Here is a 19,831-nt window from a genome sequence, read left to right on the forward strand (position 1 = left end):
ATAGTTATGGCCTCCAAAACTTTGAATGTCCACCAGTGAAAGTTAATATTTCGCCCCAAATAGATTTCCGAATGATTGGAGTAAGCTGTGCTTAACGCCTTTAGAAGCTGCTGTGGTGGCCCGGTAGCTACAGTGGTGGCTGTGCAGCTGAAGTGTTTTGTTGGGGGCAGGATGCGAAGGCATTAGTCTACTAATTGTACATGGAAGTGGTTGCTTTCAAGCGTGCCCTACCTGTGAACTGTACATTCCTCTGTTTAAATTGCTCTCTAACATTTGCCTGGTTTATTCAGATCTGCATCCTCCAGCTTGGAGCACTCCGACGAACTGTTACCTTTGATCTGTGAGTGCGATGTAGATATGTCAGAATTCTGTTAATGTGGCTGGTTCAATTGCTCTGGGAGCGGCTGAATGCCTGGCTCCGCAGGCTTTCTCTGGCTCCAGTCTGATGAGAGCACTGCGTCATTCCAAACAGGCCGCAGTAGGAACCAGCTTACAGTACCGTTAGGTTTAGGTTCACGTTACCGAACATGGAGATAACCTGGACTGATCTACCGTTGCCTCGGGACGTTAAATCCCACGAATAAGTCGTCAATTAACTGACAACATGTAGAACGTATCGAAGTAAACAGCTAATGTATTTATGTTCAGTGCCCATGTACCTATATTCATTTGTGCTGCACAAACTCAGTTTCGAGCACATTTGTTAACAGAAGGCAGTGGTTGGAATTGGAACTTTTTTTCTTCTTTGCATGATAAGAAATACTTGTTAAAAGAAGTTTGGTTAGGCTTTCTTTTCCCTGCACTTATGTGTACTCCCTTTCAATAAAGGTGCCAGTGCACAAAGAGCAGCAACAGGTTATGAACAACACAAGCGACGACACCAGAGACCTGGTGCCTGACATGACACACAGCCTGCTTTCAGGTCAGTACAGCTGCTTGGGAATTTTGCGCTAACAGTGTTGGGCGTTTGGCATTTGGTGGCGGGTCTGTTGATGACGCTACACTTGCGTCTCTACAGTGTTAAGCTGAGCAGGAGTTATTGGGAAAGCAAGTGCATGCACAGTCGCCGACCAATAATTTGGACTCGATGGGGACTGCCAAAAGAAGTCTAAATATCGGATGTGTCAGAAAATAAGTGACTTTGTTCCACAAAGGACAAAAAAAACGTAATGATAATAAAAATGAAGGCTTGTCAACAAACATATGCTTGCATGTATGTTTACCTGGGATGTGTTCAGTCCGTATTTTAACCATTGTCATGCTGTTGCTGCGAATAGACGAAAGTCTATCTGTGTGAGGGTGAGCTCAGGAGCATAGTGGCTTGATGTGTGCAATCCCGCGTGCCAAATGTGGGATTGCACACATCGGCTATAGCGTGTCTAATGACATTGGACACGCTATAGGATGGGAGCCGTAAGGGAGCGCATGGTAATGCAATCAAGCGTGTGTTAGGAGGGAGGGCCGGTGAGCGCACGGTAACGTGATGTAGCGATGCGTCAAACCCTTTGCCTTTTGCTCAGGTTTGTCCAACAAGCAGTCCATAGCAGTGAGAAATGTTGTTTGGAGTAACCGTTGCATGGCTTTTGGATTTTTAATTTGCAGTCTTTCTTTATTCAAATTCATAGCACATTGGTGGGACCAACAGAGCAGTTCTAAGTGTCTGTCAATGCAAATTAAGACATTTTGAATTATTGGGATTTCATTGTATGGCATAGAAACTAACGAAAGTAGAGTTTTTAAGCAATACTTTATCAGTTAAAACTTATTCAGTGTTTTTCTTCAATGTCCCTTTAACACTTCCCTGCCCACGGGAAGAGCAGCAGTTTTTGGGTCGTCTAGTAAAGTTAAACCTTGATATAACGAAGTTGGTGAATTGGCAGTTTGCTTCATTATATTGAAATGCGATATTGTATGCAGATAAGTACATTTGCTGATGGATTTTTATTAGATGGAGGGGGCGACATAATTATCTGAATTGTCAAGCTATTAGAAAAGGCAAATAATAATTTTCTCTTTCCCTTTGTTTCTGTGGGAAGGCAGCACTCGTGAAGGCACCATCTCACTTGGAATATGATGCTGCTCGACTTCTGTAGTTGCTATTGTCCCTTTGGGCGATTTGTGAGGAGCGTTTGCAAGCAGCTGCTTGTAATTCAATAATTTGACCATCTACGTTCATGTATTGTCTCCGCATTTCATTGTGGCGGCAGTGAAATTTTGTTATATTGAAATCGCATACAAACTTCGTTATATTGAGGTTCTAAATACATGTTGTTCTATGGGTGAGGTTATGAACAGTTAAATACTTTGTTATATCAAAAATGTTGTCTTGAGGTTTAACTGTACTTTGTTACATTGAGAATTTCATTATATTGAAGTTCGCTATATTGAGGTTTAACTGTACTTTTTTTCCTATGGCAGCGCATGCTTGATACAAAGTGTATAGTATCAAATTGAAGAGGAAGAAATTCTTTCCGATGGTACTAGTCCCAAACAGCATGTTTATTAAAAAAGAATTTGAAAAAAAATTTGAACAAAAATTTGGCAACAGAAGGAAAGGTTATACAAAAAACGTTGCTTAACATAGAAATAAAAGAATTTCAGAATATAAATTTTCAGTGCAAGGGACCTGTGCAATATTCCAGCAAATATGAGCTTTCTATGTCAAGAATATAAGATATGTAAGAAAACGTTCCAACCCTAATGACGAGGCCCGAACGTGATGCCTAGATCGACTCCTAGCCGTCTCTTTGTGTGAAACCGTGGCAGCCTGCGCAATTGCCGGCAAACGATCCTGACTGACGGATGTTAACCTTTTAATCCCCAAATTCTGAAAGGAAGTATCAGATTCCCCCAATTTTTTTTTGTGTAGTCGTAATATTTTCATTGTCAATCTGATCCTGAAAATATATTACTTGATTCTTGATACTTGATTACTTGTTTTTTTCTAAAACCCCTCAATGATTAAAAGTAGCACGTCACTGCCCTCCCCCACTTTGCGCTCTCGCCATCTCTCCCCTCGATGCAGCGTAGCAGGCGACGCCAAGCGGTAATGTGAGTGGGATGACAACTTTTTAGTTTGGTGTTCTTGTTTTAGCTCCTCTTTATTTCCTGACGCACTGAAATTACATCAGAGAGCCTTATTTCAGCCCTGGGAGGAATAAAAAGTGATATGAACGAAATTTTACAAGAAAAACCTGTAAAAGAATGTATGCATTGGAGTTAAGACAGGGATAGCATGGGCACACATGTTCGCGTCTCGGTACAGGTTTGCGCTGAGTGCGGTTTGTGAATTCTAAGTAGCTGTGAAGCATGGCTGCCTCAAAGTGTTCTTCAGAATAGAAGCTCCAGAGAGAGAAAAACATTTATTCGGACCATCGAGGTGGTTGCTCTTGAGGTCGAGTGGGTGGGGTCCTCATTCCAGGACTCCACTGGCCGTGGCTGCTCGACGTACTTGCTGGACGAGAGCTTCTTGTCCCGCCAGGGTATCGCCGGTCAGCTGTACCTCCCACCGCTCAAATGACGTGCTAGGCGTCTTTAAGTGTTGAGGTTTGCCCTCGCACCCCCACGAGATATGAAAGAGTGTAGGGCGTGTGTTGCCGCACCAGGGGCAGATGCCGCGATATGTATGTGGGAACATTTTACTGTATCTGTGTAGGTTTGGAAATGTGTTGGTCTGTATAAGTCGGAGAGCTACGGCATCTTCAGTGCTGAGCTTTTTGTGAGGCGGGGGATAAATCCTGCGGTTGAGTCGCTGGATCTCCAGTCGGTCGCAATAATTGGATGGCAGGGGTATGAAGGTAAAGGGTGGGGATTGATGAGGCGATTGGTCTTGCCCCGCTCGGTTGATGAGCGCTTAGAAGCTCCAAATCTGTTTTGAGTACCGCCGACTGTAACTGCTCAATTGTACAGCTGCGTCGTTAAGGCAAACGGAAGTGGTGACTGAAGCCACATCAGCCATTCGGGCACGATGGCTTTGCCTAGCCTTACAGTAAACTACAAAATTCATTACGTTGACAGTGACTATGCGCCCCGACTGATAACCATAGAGCATGCTGGGTACATTGTCCGGCTCCAGCTTCTGTTTGCTGAAATTGCGCGTAATCAAAGGCTCAAATGATTCATCCGAAAAATGATCCTAATTATTAAAGGTCAAAAGAACGTCTTATACGAGTTTGATATTGTATGCCCAGAAAATTATTTGTCACAGACAAGCATCAATGAAAACAATTCAGTAGGGATATTGTAAATTTTGATAGAAAAAAACAGCGTTTCCCACAGAATTTTAAAATCTGGAACACCATTTTGTTTGCTGAAGTATTAATGCGTGCATGTACGATTTGTTTCTGGGTATTTCTAACAGTTTAATTGGCGTAGTTTTTTTCTACGGCGAAACGCACATGCTTAAAAAATGCAAATTTTATGTTGAATTCCAATGGCAAATAGTGAGCGCTCGGCCGGATCACGAATGGAGCGTGTCGCTCCATTCGTGATGAAGTATGCGTAAGGATACCCCCAAATTTCTGTTGGCCTAACCCGAAATTTCAATTGGTCGACTCCCACGTTCAAGTTGGGCCGCCCCTTAAATTCAAGTAGGCCCACCCCTATTCTTGCTTCCCCATACTACATTTTCTGTGGAGCCCTATGTATCCTATGGGTATTCCTCCTGATCATTTTCATTTTTTTTTTGTTTCAGTTGTTCCTTATTGCTTATAAAGCTACCAATCATCTTCAGTTACTGTTATAACGATTCAATGCCTTAACTTTGCAAATTGCGCATTTTCGTGCAAATACAGTGTATTAAACTTGTTGCATGACAGACAAATTTTCCTGTGGCATGCGCCAAGGAATGCTTATGCATTAAAATAAGTGTGCACTGCTGCTCAAGGAAGAAAAGCTGCATTAACAAGGTACACAACGAAGGAGTGCACGTATCCGTGGTAAAATCGCGCAGTGTGAAATGTTGGGAATAAATACCTCTGATACACCGTGCTATTTAGAAACCTCTTACCTACAAAGGCATGTGGACGGTGGCCTGTTGCAGTTTACGCAACTGTTCCAGTGCATCCATATCCTTCTTCGCTTCATCATGCTAGCCGGATGGCAGCGTGTAAAGCTTTTTTCTTTCACTGAAGCGATTACAACAACTGTAGGTGCAGAAACTCATGACAAACAGTAGAAACAGTGCCAAGGAAGCGCACTTTTCTTAACAACGTGCTCACGATGGAAGCTACCATCACCATACACTACATACACACTATGGCGCGTATTCATTAATTGCATCGAAAATGGCGGTGGGGAGACTTCTGCAAGCAGGCGCTTTCTTCTCCGTTGAAGAAAACATTAAAATGGAAAAGCGCGCTCTGTCACGTGACGGCGGTAGCCCATTTGGAAAGGGGAGCCGGGCGGGCGGAGGAGGGTGCGGGTAAGGGAGAAAGGCGGAGAGCTCGTGCAGCGGTGGAAAAGTTCGAAGGATGGTGCTACTTTTAAGCATTAAGGGGCTTAAATTATTTTTGGACTTCTACCGCCCTTTGTCGCTGAAAATTGAACCAAAGCCAATTACTGATGGTGGCCATTTTTTCGTGGGGGCAGCAGCACAGTACCTTGCTGAATGAGCCGAATCAAACTTGCCTTCTGTGTCAGTGCTGCTTCCAAAGCCCAAAAAACAAATCCATCAAAATTGATAGAAATGTGGCGTTTCTGTGGATGAGTGGCATGCGACGCCGTCTTGAAAACTAAGAGTGCTGCTCACGCGCGACCATGCCCCTTCTCTGAAAGTGCTTTAAAAATATGCGTGCTGTAGAAAGTGAAATCTGAAAAGCAAAACCAACTAAATAGTTTCTAATTGGCCCAATGGATAGTGCTAGCTGTTTAAGATTGCTTGCAAAGTAGCAGAATATGAATTTGCAACCAACAATAGCGGGCTATCAATGGAAATAGGTTCGGACAGGAAATTGTTAAGGTCGACCGCGCAAAGGTCTTCCCTGGCGTTGCAGCTTTCTGAAACATATTGTTATCCTAAGCTGAACCTGTTGCTTTGGCATGGTGGCTAGGCTGTTGCTACTGCTGTGCACGATATCACGAGTTTGGCTGCTGGCTGTAGTGGTCGCATTCCAATGAAGCAGAAGTGCTAAAGGGCTTGTGTATTTAAATTTGGGTACCCCTTTAAAAACCCAAAGGTAGTGAAAACTTCATTGCAGCGCCCTTTAGTTGGCACGGGTGTCATCATAGCAACCCAAATGTGGAGAGGCTGAAAACCAATGTGAATGGCGGTGCGTGGGCAGCAGAAGCGCGTGTATATTGTGTGCGTGCGAGTGACTTGAAACTTGAGATCTTGATACCTGTCACATGATTGCGCATAGGCAAATGGAAGATGAAGGGGCCAGCGCACTGCTGCTTGCTCTACGATGATGCCATTGTGCGGCACATTTTTATGGGAAGCTTAGTATAGTACTGTTGCATTCGACACTTGGACACCTTTTTCATACTCAACGTTTGAGGCATATATTCGTTCCACACAGATATTAGTGAAGGACATTACTGGAGTTTACTTTGTTATATCCGATAATTTAGTGTGTCCATGTTGCCTGTATCATAGTTAACATGTAAGGACGCACGAAACTCCCTATTGTGTCGGCTGTTGCAGATTCCCATCAGGTGCGGGGCCGCGAGCGCTGCATCAGCAGTGGCAGCAGTGGTGCAGAGGACAACGCAGTTGGTGCGGAAGATTTGGAGATGCCAGTTAGCACTGCTACCAACAGCGCCGGCAACAACAACAACGGCTGCCGAGAAGGTGCCTCGGGGGCCGACAGCTTCTATTACTTCCAGGCGGCCGACGGCCAGCCCGTGTTTCTGCACGCACTCAATGCTCGGATGCTGGCACACGAATACGGTGCGCTGGAACTTGCCCCGGTGACATTCACGGCACGCATTGTGGAAATCGAAGGTGCCTCCATTGACAATGTGAGTCCCTTGTTTATTGCAACAGTAGGTTTTTGTTGGTTCTCTTTGGCTTTTGAGGTGTATCCATCCGTAACTTGCAGCACAAGACTTACTTTTAGTGCAGTGACCGCTGTGGGTTGCACTATCCAACCAGAAAAGTGGATGGGAAACGAGATTTCTCCTTTTTCCAACTATGATTGGCCTCCCTGGGGCCCCAACTGAATGGAAGCTTCGCTGAAGGATTAGCATTGCACAGTATTTTTTTTTTTTTTTGCTTGTGAAATCTGTGTTCTCATTTAACGTTAAGCTTTAGATGCCTTGGAGTGCCGATACAGTACAGTCCACTTTTACATATATCAAGAAGAATTAAAAATCCAATCGTAATCAATCACCGCTATATCTGGACTGCATTATATAAAGAAGAGAGAGAGAAAAGAAAAAAAAAATCAATGATACCTCAGAAACCAAATTTGCCACTCATGCTTAAAATAGGCATTGTAGAAAGTAAGCAGTGAAATATGAAATAGTCGGAAGTCTGCACTTGCTTTTGTAGGGAATTTCGGGTTCACATTCATGGTGTGCATCGTGTCCAGCTTCTGCGCGAGCACCGGCGGCAATAAGCTTGCATGGAATCAATGAGTCAATCGATTGTGATAAGTGTCAAACACGCACATTGTCAGTCTCGTCGTCACTGCTGCTGCTGTCGTTGCCTCCGTCACACAACGCTGTCATCAGTCGCACCAACTATTGCCCCGCCGTTGGATACCATTTTGCAGATTAAGGCTCAACACATATGTCTGCACTCGGAAACTCCTCCGTCAAAGCACCACTTGTTTCATTGTCGATATCAACGTGCTGCCAGAGCTTGGTGATCTCGGCGGCTTCCATCGTGTTGGTGTGGCCCCTGGATGTAGCTGTCATAGTCGCTGTGCTTTTGTGCGAACTCGTACTTTTTTGAGTGCAGCAAAATTCGCAGCTTCGTCTCAAGCGACACAGCTTTGCGCTTTGTCAGCACCATCCTCTTCTCTTTGGCACCATCTTCTTTGGGGCTGATTCCGTGGCGCATTTCCCCGCTCACTGAGAGAGTGCATAAAGGATGGGTGCCGCTTTCCTTTTATGTTTCTCTCCCTATTTTTGAATATGTAGAGCACTAGAGCACAATCGCAGGTGAAGTTAACGCGAAGCCACTGGAGCCATCTTGTGGCACGCTGCTGCAACTCGTGATGCACTCCGTGGCTTTTGCAATTGGCGTGCAGGCGGGACATGCTGTGTTGTAATGGTGGCAAATATTTACTCGTGTAGCAGGGGCGTAGCCAGGGGGGGGGCTTATGGGGCTTCAGCCCCCCCCCCCCCCCCCCCGAAATTTTTTCGTGCTGTCCATGCACCGCCGACCAAAGCGACCCCCGGCGCTGGAAATCACTCTGGATTTTGTCTAGAATGTCTTTTTGACGCTCGAAAAGACATTTCACCGCGAAGATTGCAAACTCGGGCTGGATTTCGTGGCAACGCCCATACACCGGGAGTCACATAACGCCAAGCAGTCCCATCCAAGCACAAAGTTTCAAGGGCGCTTTGATGGTCAGCGGGCTCGCCGCGGCATCTCACTGAGGCCACGGAATCTATGGAGCGCATGGATATCAAATGCGAAACTTTATGGGTATAAATCTCATAAGCTCTTGATGTGAAAGGTGCATTGACATTTCCAAAGTTGTGCTTTAGATTTTCAGTTGCGGAACATTGTGGGTTTAATGTTGTTATAAACATTTGACGCCAAAGGTCTATTGACTTTTCTAAAGTCTTACGTCGGAACATACAACGAGACAAGCCAAATCAACACACTAGCAGACGAGTTGACAAAGCAGGCAGCGAGGTCCAATGAGACGAAGCGTTGGGGTGGTTCATTTGTGCCGTTATGTCAGATAAAAAAATATTAACATTTTTTTTAACCTACGCCAGAACATCCATGTCAAGACACTACAGCGAGCCAAAGTAACTACGTTCTTATTTATTTTTTCTACATTGACTTTTATTCGTGAGGACGCATTGAGCCTCTTCAATTTTTTTTTGTTCTCGCTACCCTACCCGCGGGCTGCCAGAGCCAGCCAGAGCGCATACGTTTTTCTCGTATGGCCCCGACCACCGTGCGGTGCACTTCGGTGCGCGTTCGGTTTGCTCTGGCCGAATGGATTTTTACCGGAGAGAGTTTTGGACGCTTTCTGGCTAGCAGACGAGAAAAAAAAAAGCAATGGTTGCTCGCCGCCATCACTGTGGGGACTCGAAGGATTGCACCGCATTCCTTGAGCGGAACCTTTCCGGAAAGTCTTGTTTCGCCGCTGTAGGATACTGAGCAGTATGCGTATGTTTCTCAGTGGACCAAGCGTCTCATGTTTTCTTCGGTATTCCTTCCGTAGCCGCATTAGGTCCCCAAAGTAGGCATTCCTATGCGTTTTTTTTTTCATTTCGGTGCCTCCGCCTCGCAGAAAAAAAATACATTGTTGCGGCGCAGCGAATTGTCGCATGGTGAAAGTTCGATTTTGATACTTCTTTTGCGGAAAGTAATGGGCGACGGGACGCTTCAGTTGCCGGATACGTTTATTATATTATTGCGAAAGCAATTATATCGACACTCCAGGCGCATTCCTGCCATCGCCCTCATGTTTCGTATAAAGTCCAAGGGTGATAACATCGTGACCACGCGCTGCATGCTGTATGTGCGAGTGAAAGCGTAGGAGGGGAGCTGGAATGGGTGAGCCGACGATGGTGGCTCAGTCTTGTGTGCGCAAAGGAGAAAAGCTGGGAGCAAACGCGCCGCCTTCCGTCGCGCGCAATACATCGGGGGGAGTTGATGGAATGGGGGCGGAATCTAGGATTCCGTGAATCTATGATTGTGCAACATGTTTATTTGCCTTGTTTGACACATTATATACAGTTACTTCTTCTTACATACATAGACTCATTGGAGACTTATACGTATACTTAAATATCTTGTTGCGAGGTTTTGTGTATACATGCAGTGAACTTTATTTCCAGTGACACTTTTTGTCCTTTATCAAGCCGTATTTTCGCATTTGCATATCCCATTGTATCTTTGCATTTCTAATGTACGAGGGCGAGTCAAATGAAAGTGAGCCTACCCTAACCGCGCAATAATGGTTCGGTTCATTATCTGCGAGGCATGCGCGTAGGAGAACGGCATGTCTCATTTACAAAAGTGACACGCAGGTGTGAAGATAAATGTTCTTTAATGCTCCCATACACTGGGTTGAATATGGTTGCGTCACATAATGGGCACTTCAAAAGTTGAACAGCTCGGTGTCGCGAAGTTATTGACAGCTGAAGGTGTTTCCAAAACAGAAATTAATCACCATATGACTGCCGTGTACGTTGAACACTGCATTTCATTGACCACTGTGAAGCGTTGGAGCAAATGGTTCCAAGGACGTTGCAAAGACATTCCAAGACCGGGCCAAAACCATCGTGCAATCACCCCCCACACAATTTCAAAGGTTCATGAGCTGCTGAAACAAGAACGGAGGATAAGCATCGATGAACTGGCAGACCGTCTGAACATCAGTCACGGTTCGGTTCACGCCCTAATTCATGAGCTTCTCGGTTATCGGCTCTTTGGTGCGCAATGGATCCCCAAGATTTTTATCCATCGCGAGAAGACGGAGAAGTTTCGCGCTGCCTTGACTCATCTGATCGGGTATCACAATGATCATGACGACTTCTTGTTTGCAACTGTGATCGGGGACGAACCTTGGTGCCACTACTACGAGCCTGAAACACGACGGCAAAGTTTACAGTGGAAACATTCGAATTTACCACGGCCAAAGAACGTAAAGGCCATAATTTCCGCTGGAAAGGTGTTGTTGACTTTTTTTTTTCGATCGACAGGGTCCATTACTGATAGAATTTGCTAAATCTTGAGAGGCTATCAATTGTTTCCGATATTGTGAAACGCCAGAACGGCAGCGTGTCGCAATCAAGAACGAACAACGTGGAAAATTGACGAATGGGGTCATCTTGTTCCACGACAATGCCTGTCCCCACGTCTCTTATGTGGTTAATACAAAACTGGCAAAGTTCAAGTGGGAAACGCTGCAACATCCGCCATACAGCTCAGACCTGTCACCTTGCGACTTCAACATTTTGGGGCAACCGAAAAAAGAGCTCAAGGGAACCAGATACAGACTTTTTGAAGCAGCAACCCAAGGAGTTTTATAAGACGGGAATCACGCAACTCGTTAGTCAATAGGACAAATGCCTAAATTATCATGAAGACTACTTTTAAATAAAGTACCCCGTTGTTGGCTCATTCATTTGACTTGCCCTCATATATCTTGCAGAACTCCTGCTTTTTATACGTGCTCTCTGTCGCGACTATAACTTCGGTGCAATTACTCACGATACACAACAAGGGACAGTTACTCCTGCGTAATACATTGGAACAAACGACAGCGTCATTGAGATTTTTCACTGGCCATTGCATATATACAAGAATGTAAGCACGGTTCTTGAATGACAAAGTTTCATTAACATATTTGTCTTCAACTTGTTCAATTCATTGCCTTTTAATTTTTCATATCAGCGGCATGCACTGCTTTCCTGGTTTCGAACTGATATAGTTCTAAAGTTCGTGTCATATTTTCTTTACTTGATGAATAGACAAAAAACATGGAAGCATTGACGTCAGTTATGTTGGGCACAATTTTTGGCACATACGAGTATAATATTTTATGAAAAAATACATATTTTACTTGTATTTACAGAGCGTAGCTTTCAAGAATTCGTTTGCAGCATCTTTGGCAATGACACTGCAGTTATTATTCATGTATTTGATCCCTCGATAAATTGTTTAAGAGGAAGCTTTAGCTCGGGCCCAATCCGACGCGGCCTATTCAAATACTTGTAAAACGCAGAAACGCTTTTCTGAGATAATCCTGCTAATCACTTTTATTGCAATTGGTTGCATTTGAGAGAGAAAGTTAAATCCTAGTGTCTGTTGGAAACAGAACTTCGATTTAGGGCCTGAATTTTGTTTAAAATATTTTGCAAAATTCGAAAGTTTGAAAAAATAGAAGCACGACGTTTACAAACTAATAGCTATGCATGAAGAACAGATATTGTGGTTCTGTAAACGGCATTTATTATAACAGTCAAAGCGGACAAGTTTCCTGTGTCCATTTGTATCTTACGTGAATTGGTTACGTTGTGTACAAGGGTTCTGCAAAAGCCGTATTTCCACAATACTAAATTTTTTTGAGATTCATGTGTAACATATCTATTTGGTCCGTTGCAGATGTACTATTAGATGCAATTCACAGAATTGTGATATAATTTTTCATTGTTGAGTCACGGAGTTTTAAACTTGATAGTTTCGTTTTCTGAAAATTTTCAATTTTGGCCAATTTTTAATAAATAATTGACCACCTAAATGAAAAATTCGAAGCCAGTAGTCACTAGAATTAAACTTTTTCTTTTCAATGCGACAAACCTCCTCAAATTTGGTGAAGTGGTTGCAGGGAAAAACGAATTCCCCTTCTACATGTACTCAAATAGGAGCACCCGAGCTAAAGCTTCCTCTTAAAGAGACACTAAAGTGAAAAATGATTTCTTCTGCATCAGTAAATTACCGTTCTACAACGCCAAAAACACCACTCTTACAACTAAAAGACGTTTGGTAAGCCAGAAAAAGCGCAAAAACGATATACGGGTGGCGACGCCTACTTAAGTTCCCGCACCTGGGGGCTGTGACGTCTTGGATTTTGATGGCATCTTCTAGGGCCTACTAATTATATATAGCGGTACAGATTGACTACATTGTCTTCTAAAGGAACCAAATATTAAACATGGCAAGTTTCGGGAACCTTTATTCAGACAACGCGGCCCCAATGCGAAAACATACTTTGGAATCCCTGACGTCACGCTGACGTACGGCGCTTGCGTTTCGGCGCGAAATTCAAATACTGATACTTGGACCTTCATTTTCTCATCTAATAATCAAACTATTATCAACGCTTTATTAGTCTAAACTGATTTGTTGTTTCGCTTTAGTGTCCCTTTAAGGAGGAGGCTGAGCTGCAACGTGCAGCTATATATATATATATATATATATATATATATATATATATATATATATTGGGCCAGTGGCGTAGCCCCCCCCCGAACAAAATTTCTGGCTACGCCACTGTCGTGTAGGCAAACTTTTCACCCCATCTTGTTATCATTAGTTTAACTTGGCAATACAAATGTCCCGATTATTTTGATTATTACATCTGACGAATAATGCATTATATACAGTATTTACTTGCATAATGATGGCACTTGCATAATGATTGTACCCCTGAATTTTTGTTGTCAAAATAAATTTTTTTTTGCACGTAATGATCGTGCCCCAAACTTGCCGCAGCGATATGTTGTGTGCCAAGTCCAGCTGATGATGATCATGCTTACCATCTATCAAACGCTACGTGGACGACTCTTCAAGACTTGCACAGCGGTCTGCATGCACCAAACAGATTCTGAAGCAGATGTCCCATTTCATTCCTTTCATCACTTTCTGCACCTCCAAGAAAAAAAAAATATACAACCAAACTTGCTTTGGCTTTATTATTTGTAGGCTTTATAATAGTTGTGGTCAACAACAACAAAAAAGGCACCTTTCGGTTCCTCTTGTCTGCACTCATGGGCATGCAACAAATCGCGAGTGGCAATGACAGTAGCAACGTTTACGTTGCTATGTTTGAAATGTACCCTATTCATACGCCGGCGCTTGTAATGCAGCCAAGATATTTGACCACTCTTAGCAGAAACTTGTCGTATTAGGATTGTAGTGAAGACAAATGTTGCAGTTTTTTGCAGTGTGCCCACCATGTGTTTCTATTACTGGCAGCTGAGCGTGCCCATCTCTGTTTCTGTCCCCTCAAAGTGGACATGTCTACGTTAGTGCCGCAGACTTGCTGATATTAACGATATTATTCATTACTGATACGGAAGAAACTGTTTGAATGCACGTAACGTACTCACGAGAAGAAAAAAAATCGCGTTCTGCTTGCTCCATCGGCTGTCATTTTTTGTTTTGATGTCCTGCACTGTTACAATGGTAGCCACCTGTTTATTGACCTGTTGTCATCCCACAGCAAATGTGGGTTGAAAAATTATTTGTTTTGCAGAACAAGTACTGGTTGTAATGATAGCAGCCCTTAAATTTGTGTCAACTAAAATAAAAGTGCAATCATTATGCAAGTAGATAGTTTCTTTTTTCTTCTCGTAGCCCTAATGCATGAGTTGATATCCTTAAGTCAACCCATTGTTATAACCAACATATTATATGTCATATCATTATAAGTGAACTGCACTCTATGTCAGTCGGGGCCATACCTCTAACTTGCCAGCCCAAAGATAAAAAAAAAGCTTGTCGGCTTTGAATTCTGAGTGTGTGGCGGGCAGTGTCTTCGAGCATTGTTGTGAATAGTTTTTTAAACTCGCCTGGATATCTAGTGCCATTAATGACACGAAGGACATCAGTATCCACATGTGTGCTGCCGAATTGAGCCTGAGCAGTGGCGAAAGTGACCGTGACAACAAATAGATGAACATTAGTGAAGCATCTGTGAAGAAATAAATGCATTATGAGAACAATAGCGCTTGCTTTTTTGCTACAAAAATAATCCCGGAGATTATGCACAGCCAGAAAACATGAGCTGCAATTGTCAGCCTCCATGTAAGCGCCACGCCTCGCCATAGAGCTGAAATGGGCGCCTGACGTGCTACAAAAGTAGGAGATGCACGAACGATTCAGCTTCCGATGCTCTGGAACGGCAACTGGATCCAAAGTGTTTTGCCATGCTGTAGTGCCGTATCGGGCGGTGAATCGTACTGTGTGTCTCCTATGCGTCGGAGATGGCTGCAGAAAAAAAAATCACTAGGAATTTTTACTTTGCATAAGAAATGCACTCCCAAACATTGTGCACATTGTGCAGTAAGTACGGTATGTCCAGATGCCTGCATTTTTATAACCTTTTTAATGACCGCTGCTTCAATTTTGCTCTAATTTTGCAGCAAGATCACGTTTGTTGGTTCACATCTTGCAGTAAAGCACTTGGCAACCTTGTTAGGTGGATTTGTTTAGAAGAAAAAAAAGGAAATCATATGTGCATTTTACCATCGTATAGAAGCAAGCTGCTGCTGGTGCAGGGACTGATTTCACTGTCTGTCAAACCGGGTTAGCCAAAGGGCTTTACTAAGCAATACGGATTTCAAAAACTTTATTTCTGTTGTAGAATTAGAGTTAAAACAAGGAGCAGTGAGTACAAAATCCTCATGTGAATAGCTTCAAATAATTTCGATAGATCTACAGAATTGCATTTTGCACTGTACGCAGAGCTTCTGGGACACAGACCCAGTTGTGCCTTCAACAACAGGCTCTGCGTCAATTGCCCGAACGATGGCAAGCTGTTGAATAAAGATCATTGCTTTACTGGTTGAAAATGCAGGCCACTGTGCAACTTGCCAATGTGAAGCCGTACTTTCCTCTGTTGTGGAAAGAGTTTAGAACTGGGGCCTGCCTTGTGTTGCTGCAGGAGCTTCGCAGGCGGCTGCGATACTTGCGCCACCTGCCACTGACGTGCGAGATCCAGGTGGTGGAAGTGCAACTGGCGCCACCTGTTGTCAAGCAGGTCACCCTGGACCACTTTGCTCGTGCGTGCCCTACCATCTCTCTCACTATCTGGTTGTCCGTGGTTGTACAGTACATTTGACTGGCATACCTTCCAACCACAGTTAAACCTCAATTTAACAAACTTCGATATAACATAATTCTTGCTATAATGAAGTATATAAATTTTCATAACCTCTTGTCCACAGAACACCACGTAATTAGACCCTCAACATAAGAAAGTTTGTTTGTATGCGATTTCAATAGAATGAAATTTCACTTCCACAGCAAAGGAATGCTGTGAGAACAAATAGAAACTTCCGTGGACACACATTGTCAAATGATTTAATTACAAGCGGCTGCTTGGAAACGCGCCTCTCATCGCCTCTCAAATCGCCGCAGTGCAACTGCAGTGACCCCCGAAGTGAAGCCGCACCATGTTCCGTACAAAGTCCAAGTACAACTAGATCCTATCGCGCCTCTCGCACTTCGTGCTTTAGGTGCAAGTGATAGTGTGTTAGGGTGAGAAACAAAGAGGGTGCCTTCAGGCATGAATGCCACCTCCCCTTGCGAGCAAAGGGAAGTAGAGGGAGGGGAGTGAGCTTGCAGTAACGTGATCAAGTGCGCACGAGGGGGCAGTTGTAGTGGAGTGGGGGTACACACACACGCAGCCACACCTTACTTTAGAGGTAATCTCTAGTGTGTGCAAGGGGGGGTATGCCGAGACCGCGTGCTATCATGCAAGCTGTCTTCCCGTTTGTTTAGTACTGCAGGTTGCGTAATCTTGCGAGTTTCGGTGACGTGTTCGAGCAAGACCAGACGAAGCATTTGTTCCCCTCTGCCGGCGCTTTTCCTGATAGCTTCGTCCCAGTGCGGGCAACACCATTAGACACGGGGGTGGAGTGCCTGCAGAAGCTTGGCTGGCTTTGCTTAATTCATACTGCCGAGAACATATAGTCACCGTATGTGACATCAAATCGTATCATTCGTTGCCGACTCTCAAATTCATCATAATGAAATGTTTTCTCATTCAAATTAGCTTTTTTCGATTACCTATAATTCGCAAAATTCTGCGGCCCCTTTCTGTGCAAGAAAAATCGTTCATTGATTATGTATTTACATAAAAGGTTGAATATCAATAAAACGAAATTTCGATATAACAAAGCAAATTGTCCATTTTACCAACTTTGTTATATCGAGGTGTGAGTGTATTTCTTATGGCTCACTTCATTGACAGCACACGTTGCTTTAGGAGGTTTCAGGCTAAAATCATGTGGTAATACATTACGTGACGCTGGTCTGGCGTTGGTCTGCAGGGTTCTTGTGTGGTTGGGCGCCCTCTCTGGTGCCGTTCATGTGACGACGGCAAGAGACGCAATGCCAGGAGGTGCCGGTAAAATTTCGATTGTGGGGAAGTTTTAGAGCTTGTTTACGATAGTCCTAATAACACCTATATTTTAGAGTTTTCCTTTAGTGTCCAGCTTGTGAAATTAAAATACAAATACAGTCGCCGTCTGAAGAGCCAGCTTTTTTTTCTACTCTCTCAATTATTAGAATGTTTCCGCACCACCACCACAGCATCCAGCACCGTCCAATGAAACAGTGAGGGGTAATTGAGCATCACAGGTACCACACATCGTTTTACTTTTTGCTGGTGACTGCTTTGCCAAATGGTCACTGTTATTGGGCTACTGCTTTCTCACACGAGGCGCTTCCTGCGAGTGCAAGCAATTGCTCTAGAATCTGCTGTGATGCGTATGTAAATACGAGATAACTTGAGCCACGAGTTTAGATTCGGTGGCTGTGTTCACTGCCGTTTTGAGCATTTCTTGCCTTTCTGGGCACAGGTTCACCTAGTAACTGAACATTTTTGCAATGCTTTTTCTGGTTCTACACCGTCGGTACAAAGTGACAATCTAATCCTGGGAACTTCATGTTTTTGTGCTTGCAACAATTCATGATGCGCGGATGTATTAGGCTCTGGGTGATTTATAACAAATGTTGTATACCATCTCATGCCCGCAGCGGATGTGGAGAAACGCCGCCGTCAGCGATCCCGGAGAGCACGCAATGAAAAGCGTCAAGACAGACTGCGTGCAAAGGAAGAGATGCGTCGGCGTGGCTACGGTAAGTGGCTGCTTCTCGGTTTCTAAGCAGTTAATTGCGCATACAGTCAAAACATGCAATAACGAAATCCTGCCACTACTAAATGAGGAGTTTTTTTTTTAAATGAGCCAAATCCACAAAACGAAACTAGGTCCGATAAAACGGTAATGACAAGAAAAACTAGGCAACTTTCTCATAGAAAAACCGTTGCAACGAAATGGGTCAAATAACGCTAGGCGAACGTGTTCGCAGATCGTATTTCGTATCGAAATTGAGCCAGATCCAGCTGTTGCACGGATGAAAATGAGCCAAATCCATTTGCCCAATAGGAGAGCGCTTTTGGCGTGACGTCATGTAGCCACGGCAGCCTCCTTGTCAGTTCCCGCCAAGGAGTTGGTTCCCGCCTGACAGATCAGAGTGTTTCGTTCGTGTTTTCGCGAGTTCTTCGCTTTTCTGATATCGTTGTTCATGGATTCGGATGGCAATGAAGAGATCGGCGAAAGGTCTATCCCTAGACGTCGACGACGAAGTGAAAAGAAGCCGCATCACCACCGTAAAAGCAAGAATGCGCCGTTGCCAAAATGTAAACACGCGAAAAAGACTCTCAGGTGTGCGCTTGTGACAGAAGCATCCACTAAACGTTTCAAGGAGAAGTTTTACGAACTGTGCAGCGTGGAACAAAAGGCGTTCGTTTTGATGTACTGCACGCCATCAGCCGTAAAACATAGGAGAGAAAAAGAAGCGGAACCTCGTCGGAGCCTTGCTGCTGTTTACAAGGTACGGATAGAAAATGGCCAAGAGATTCGTGCTTGTCGCGAAATGTTTTGCGCAGTGCTTGATATTAGTCACAGCACAGTTACTCGCTATATAAAGCACAAGCATGAAAAAGGTGAAGTGAAAGCCAACAGTCGTGGAGGTGACCAGAAGATCAAGCGCTACGGTCGAAAGCGATCAGCTGTTGTGGGTTTCATTAAGCAATTTCGGGCAAGAGAGTCACACTACACCCGGATGAAGACAAAAAAGTTATACCTTCCAAGTGAGCTGAAGAGCATCCGAAACCTGTGGCAGGTTTATAACCAGCAAGCACCCGAAGATGTGAGGGTGAAGTATGGCTTCTTTCACCACATTTTTCGAGTGAAGTTCAATCTTTCGTTCAGAACACCGAGGACAGACGTTTGCTCTGTATGCCTGAAAAATGCGTATGAGATGAAAACTTGTGGAGATGTTTCACAGAAACAGCGTGTCATAACAGAGCAACGTGTACACAAGTTGAAGTATAAGGCTTTTTATTCCCTGCTGCGTGAGAAGAGGGAAGACTTGAAAACTTTCTCATTTGATTGCCAACAAAATCAAGTGCTCCCCAAAGTTCCGGAGCAGCCGCCACAGCCGGCTGGTCCGGAACAGCCGCCAGCTCTATCAGTACCACCTCTGCGTGGTGGAAAACCAGGCAGATAGATCAATGCCCAAAGAAGCCATCCATTCCTACACATGGAGCGAAGATGAAAGCTCCAAAGGAAGCAACCAAGTAGCCAGTGCGGTACATAATACACTTCGAAGCGCTAACTTCGAAGGAATTAGAGAGGTGGGGTTAGTAGCCGATGGCTGTGCTGGACAAAACAAGAACAGTACTGTGCTTTGCATGCTTCTTTGGTGGCTCCAGAATGAGGCTCCAGCAGGTGTCTCAGTAGTTTCCCTTATGTTTTCTGTCACAGGACACAGTTTTTTACCCCCAGACAGGGTATTTGGCAGAATTGAAAAAGATGTCAGACGACACGAAGAAATCCTGAATCCACAAAGCTACCAAAGGATTTTTTCAAATCACGGCACTGTGTTAGAGCTTGGAAAACATTGGCATGCATACGACTGGAAGGCCTACTGCATGGCGGTGATGAAGTCGGCATCCAGCTTGCCATTCAAGATAACCGAAACGAAGGTCTTCTACATTCAAAGAAATGCAGCTGGTAGGAGTCCTCAAATTGGAGCAGAGCCTCACTATAAAGTTTCTGTGTCAAATTTCGTGTCAGTGCTAAAGAGGGGAAGGTCCCTTGCACAATTGCATTCACAATTGCACAATCCCTTGCATGCATTGCATTCATGAGGCTGACGTAACGCGCAGCTTATGCCAAT

At 44.2% G+C, this 19,831-nt stretch overlaps 1 protein-coding gene across 1 annotated transcript in view; it reads left to right on the top strand.

Moving 5' to 3' along the window:
- LOC135908188 (E3 ubiquitin-protein ligase RNF10) overlaps window positions 1-19,831 on the top strand; it is a 60,726-nt gene that overhangs the window by 30,097 nt on the left and 10,798 nt on the right. The window contains exons 8-11 of the mRNA XM_065439938.1: window positions 829-922; window positions 6,644-6,960; window positions 15,525-15,642; window positions 17,624-17,725. Of these exons, the coding sequence (XP_065296010.1) occupies window positions 829-922; window positions 6,644-6,960; window positions 15,525-15,642; window positions 17,624-17,725 (631 nt within the window). The remainder of the gene's footprint in view (window positions 1-828; window positions 923-6,643; window positions 6,961-15,524; window positions 15,643-17,623; window positions 17,726-19,831) is intronic.

The sequence above is a fragment of the Dermacentor albipictus genome, chromosome 2 (assembly GCF_038994185.2).
Source record: "Dermacentor albipictus isolate Rhodes 1998 colony chromosome 2, USDA_Dalb.pri_finalv2, whole genome shotgun sequence".
NCBI lineage: Eukaryota > Metazoa > Arthropoda > Arachnida > Ixodida > Ixodidae > Dermacentor > Dermacentor albipictus.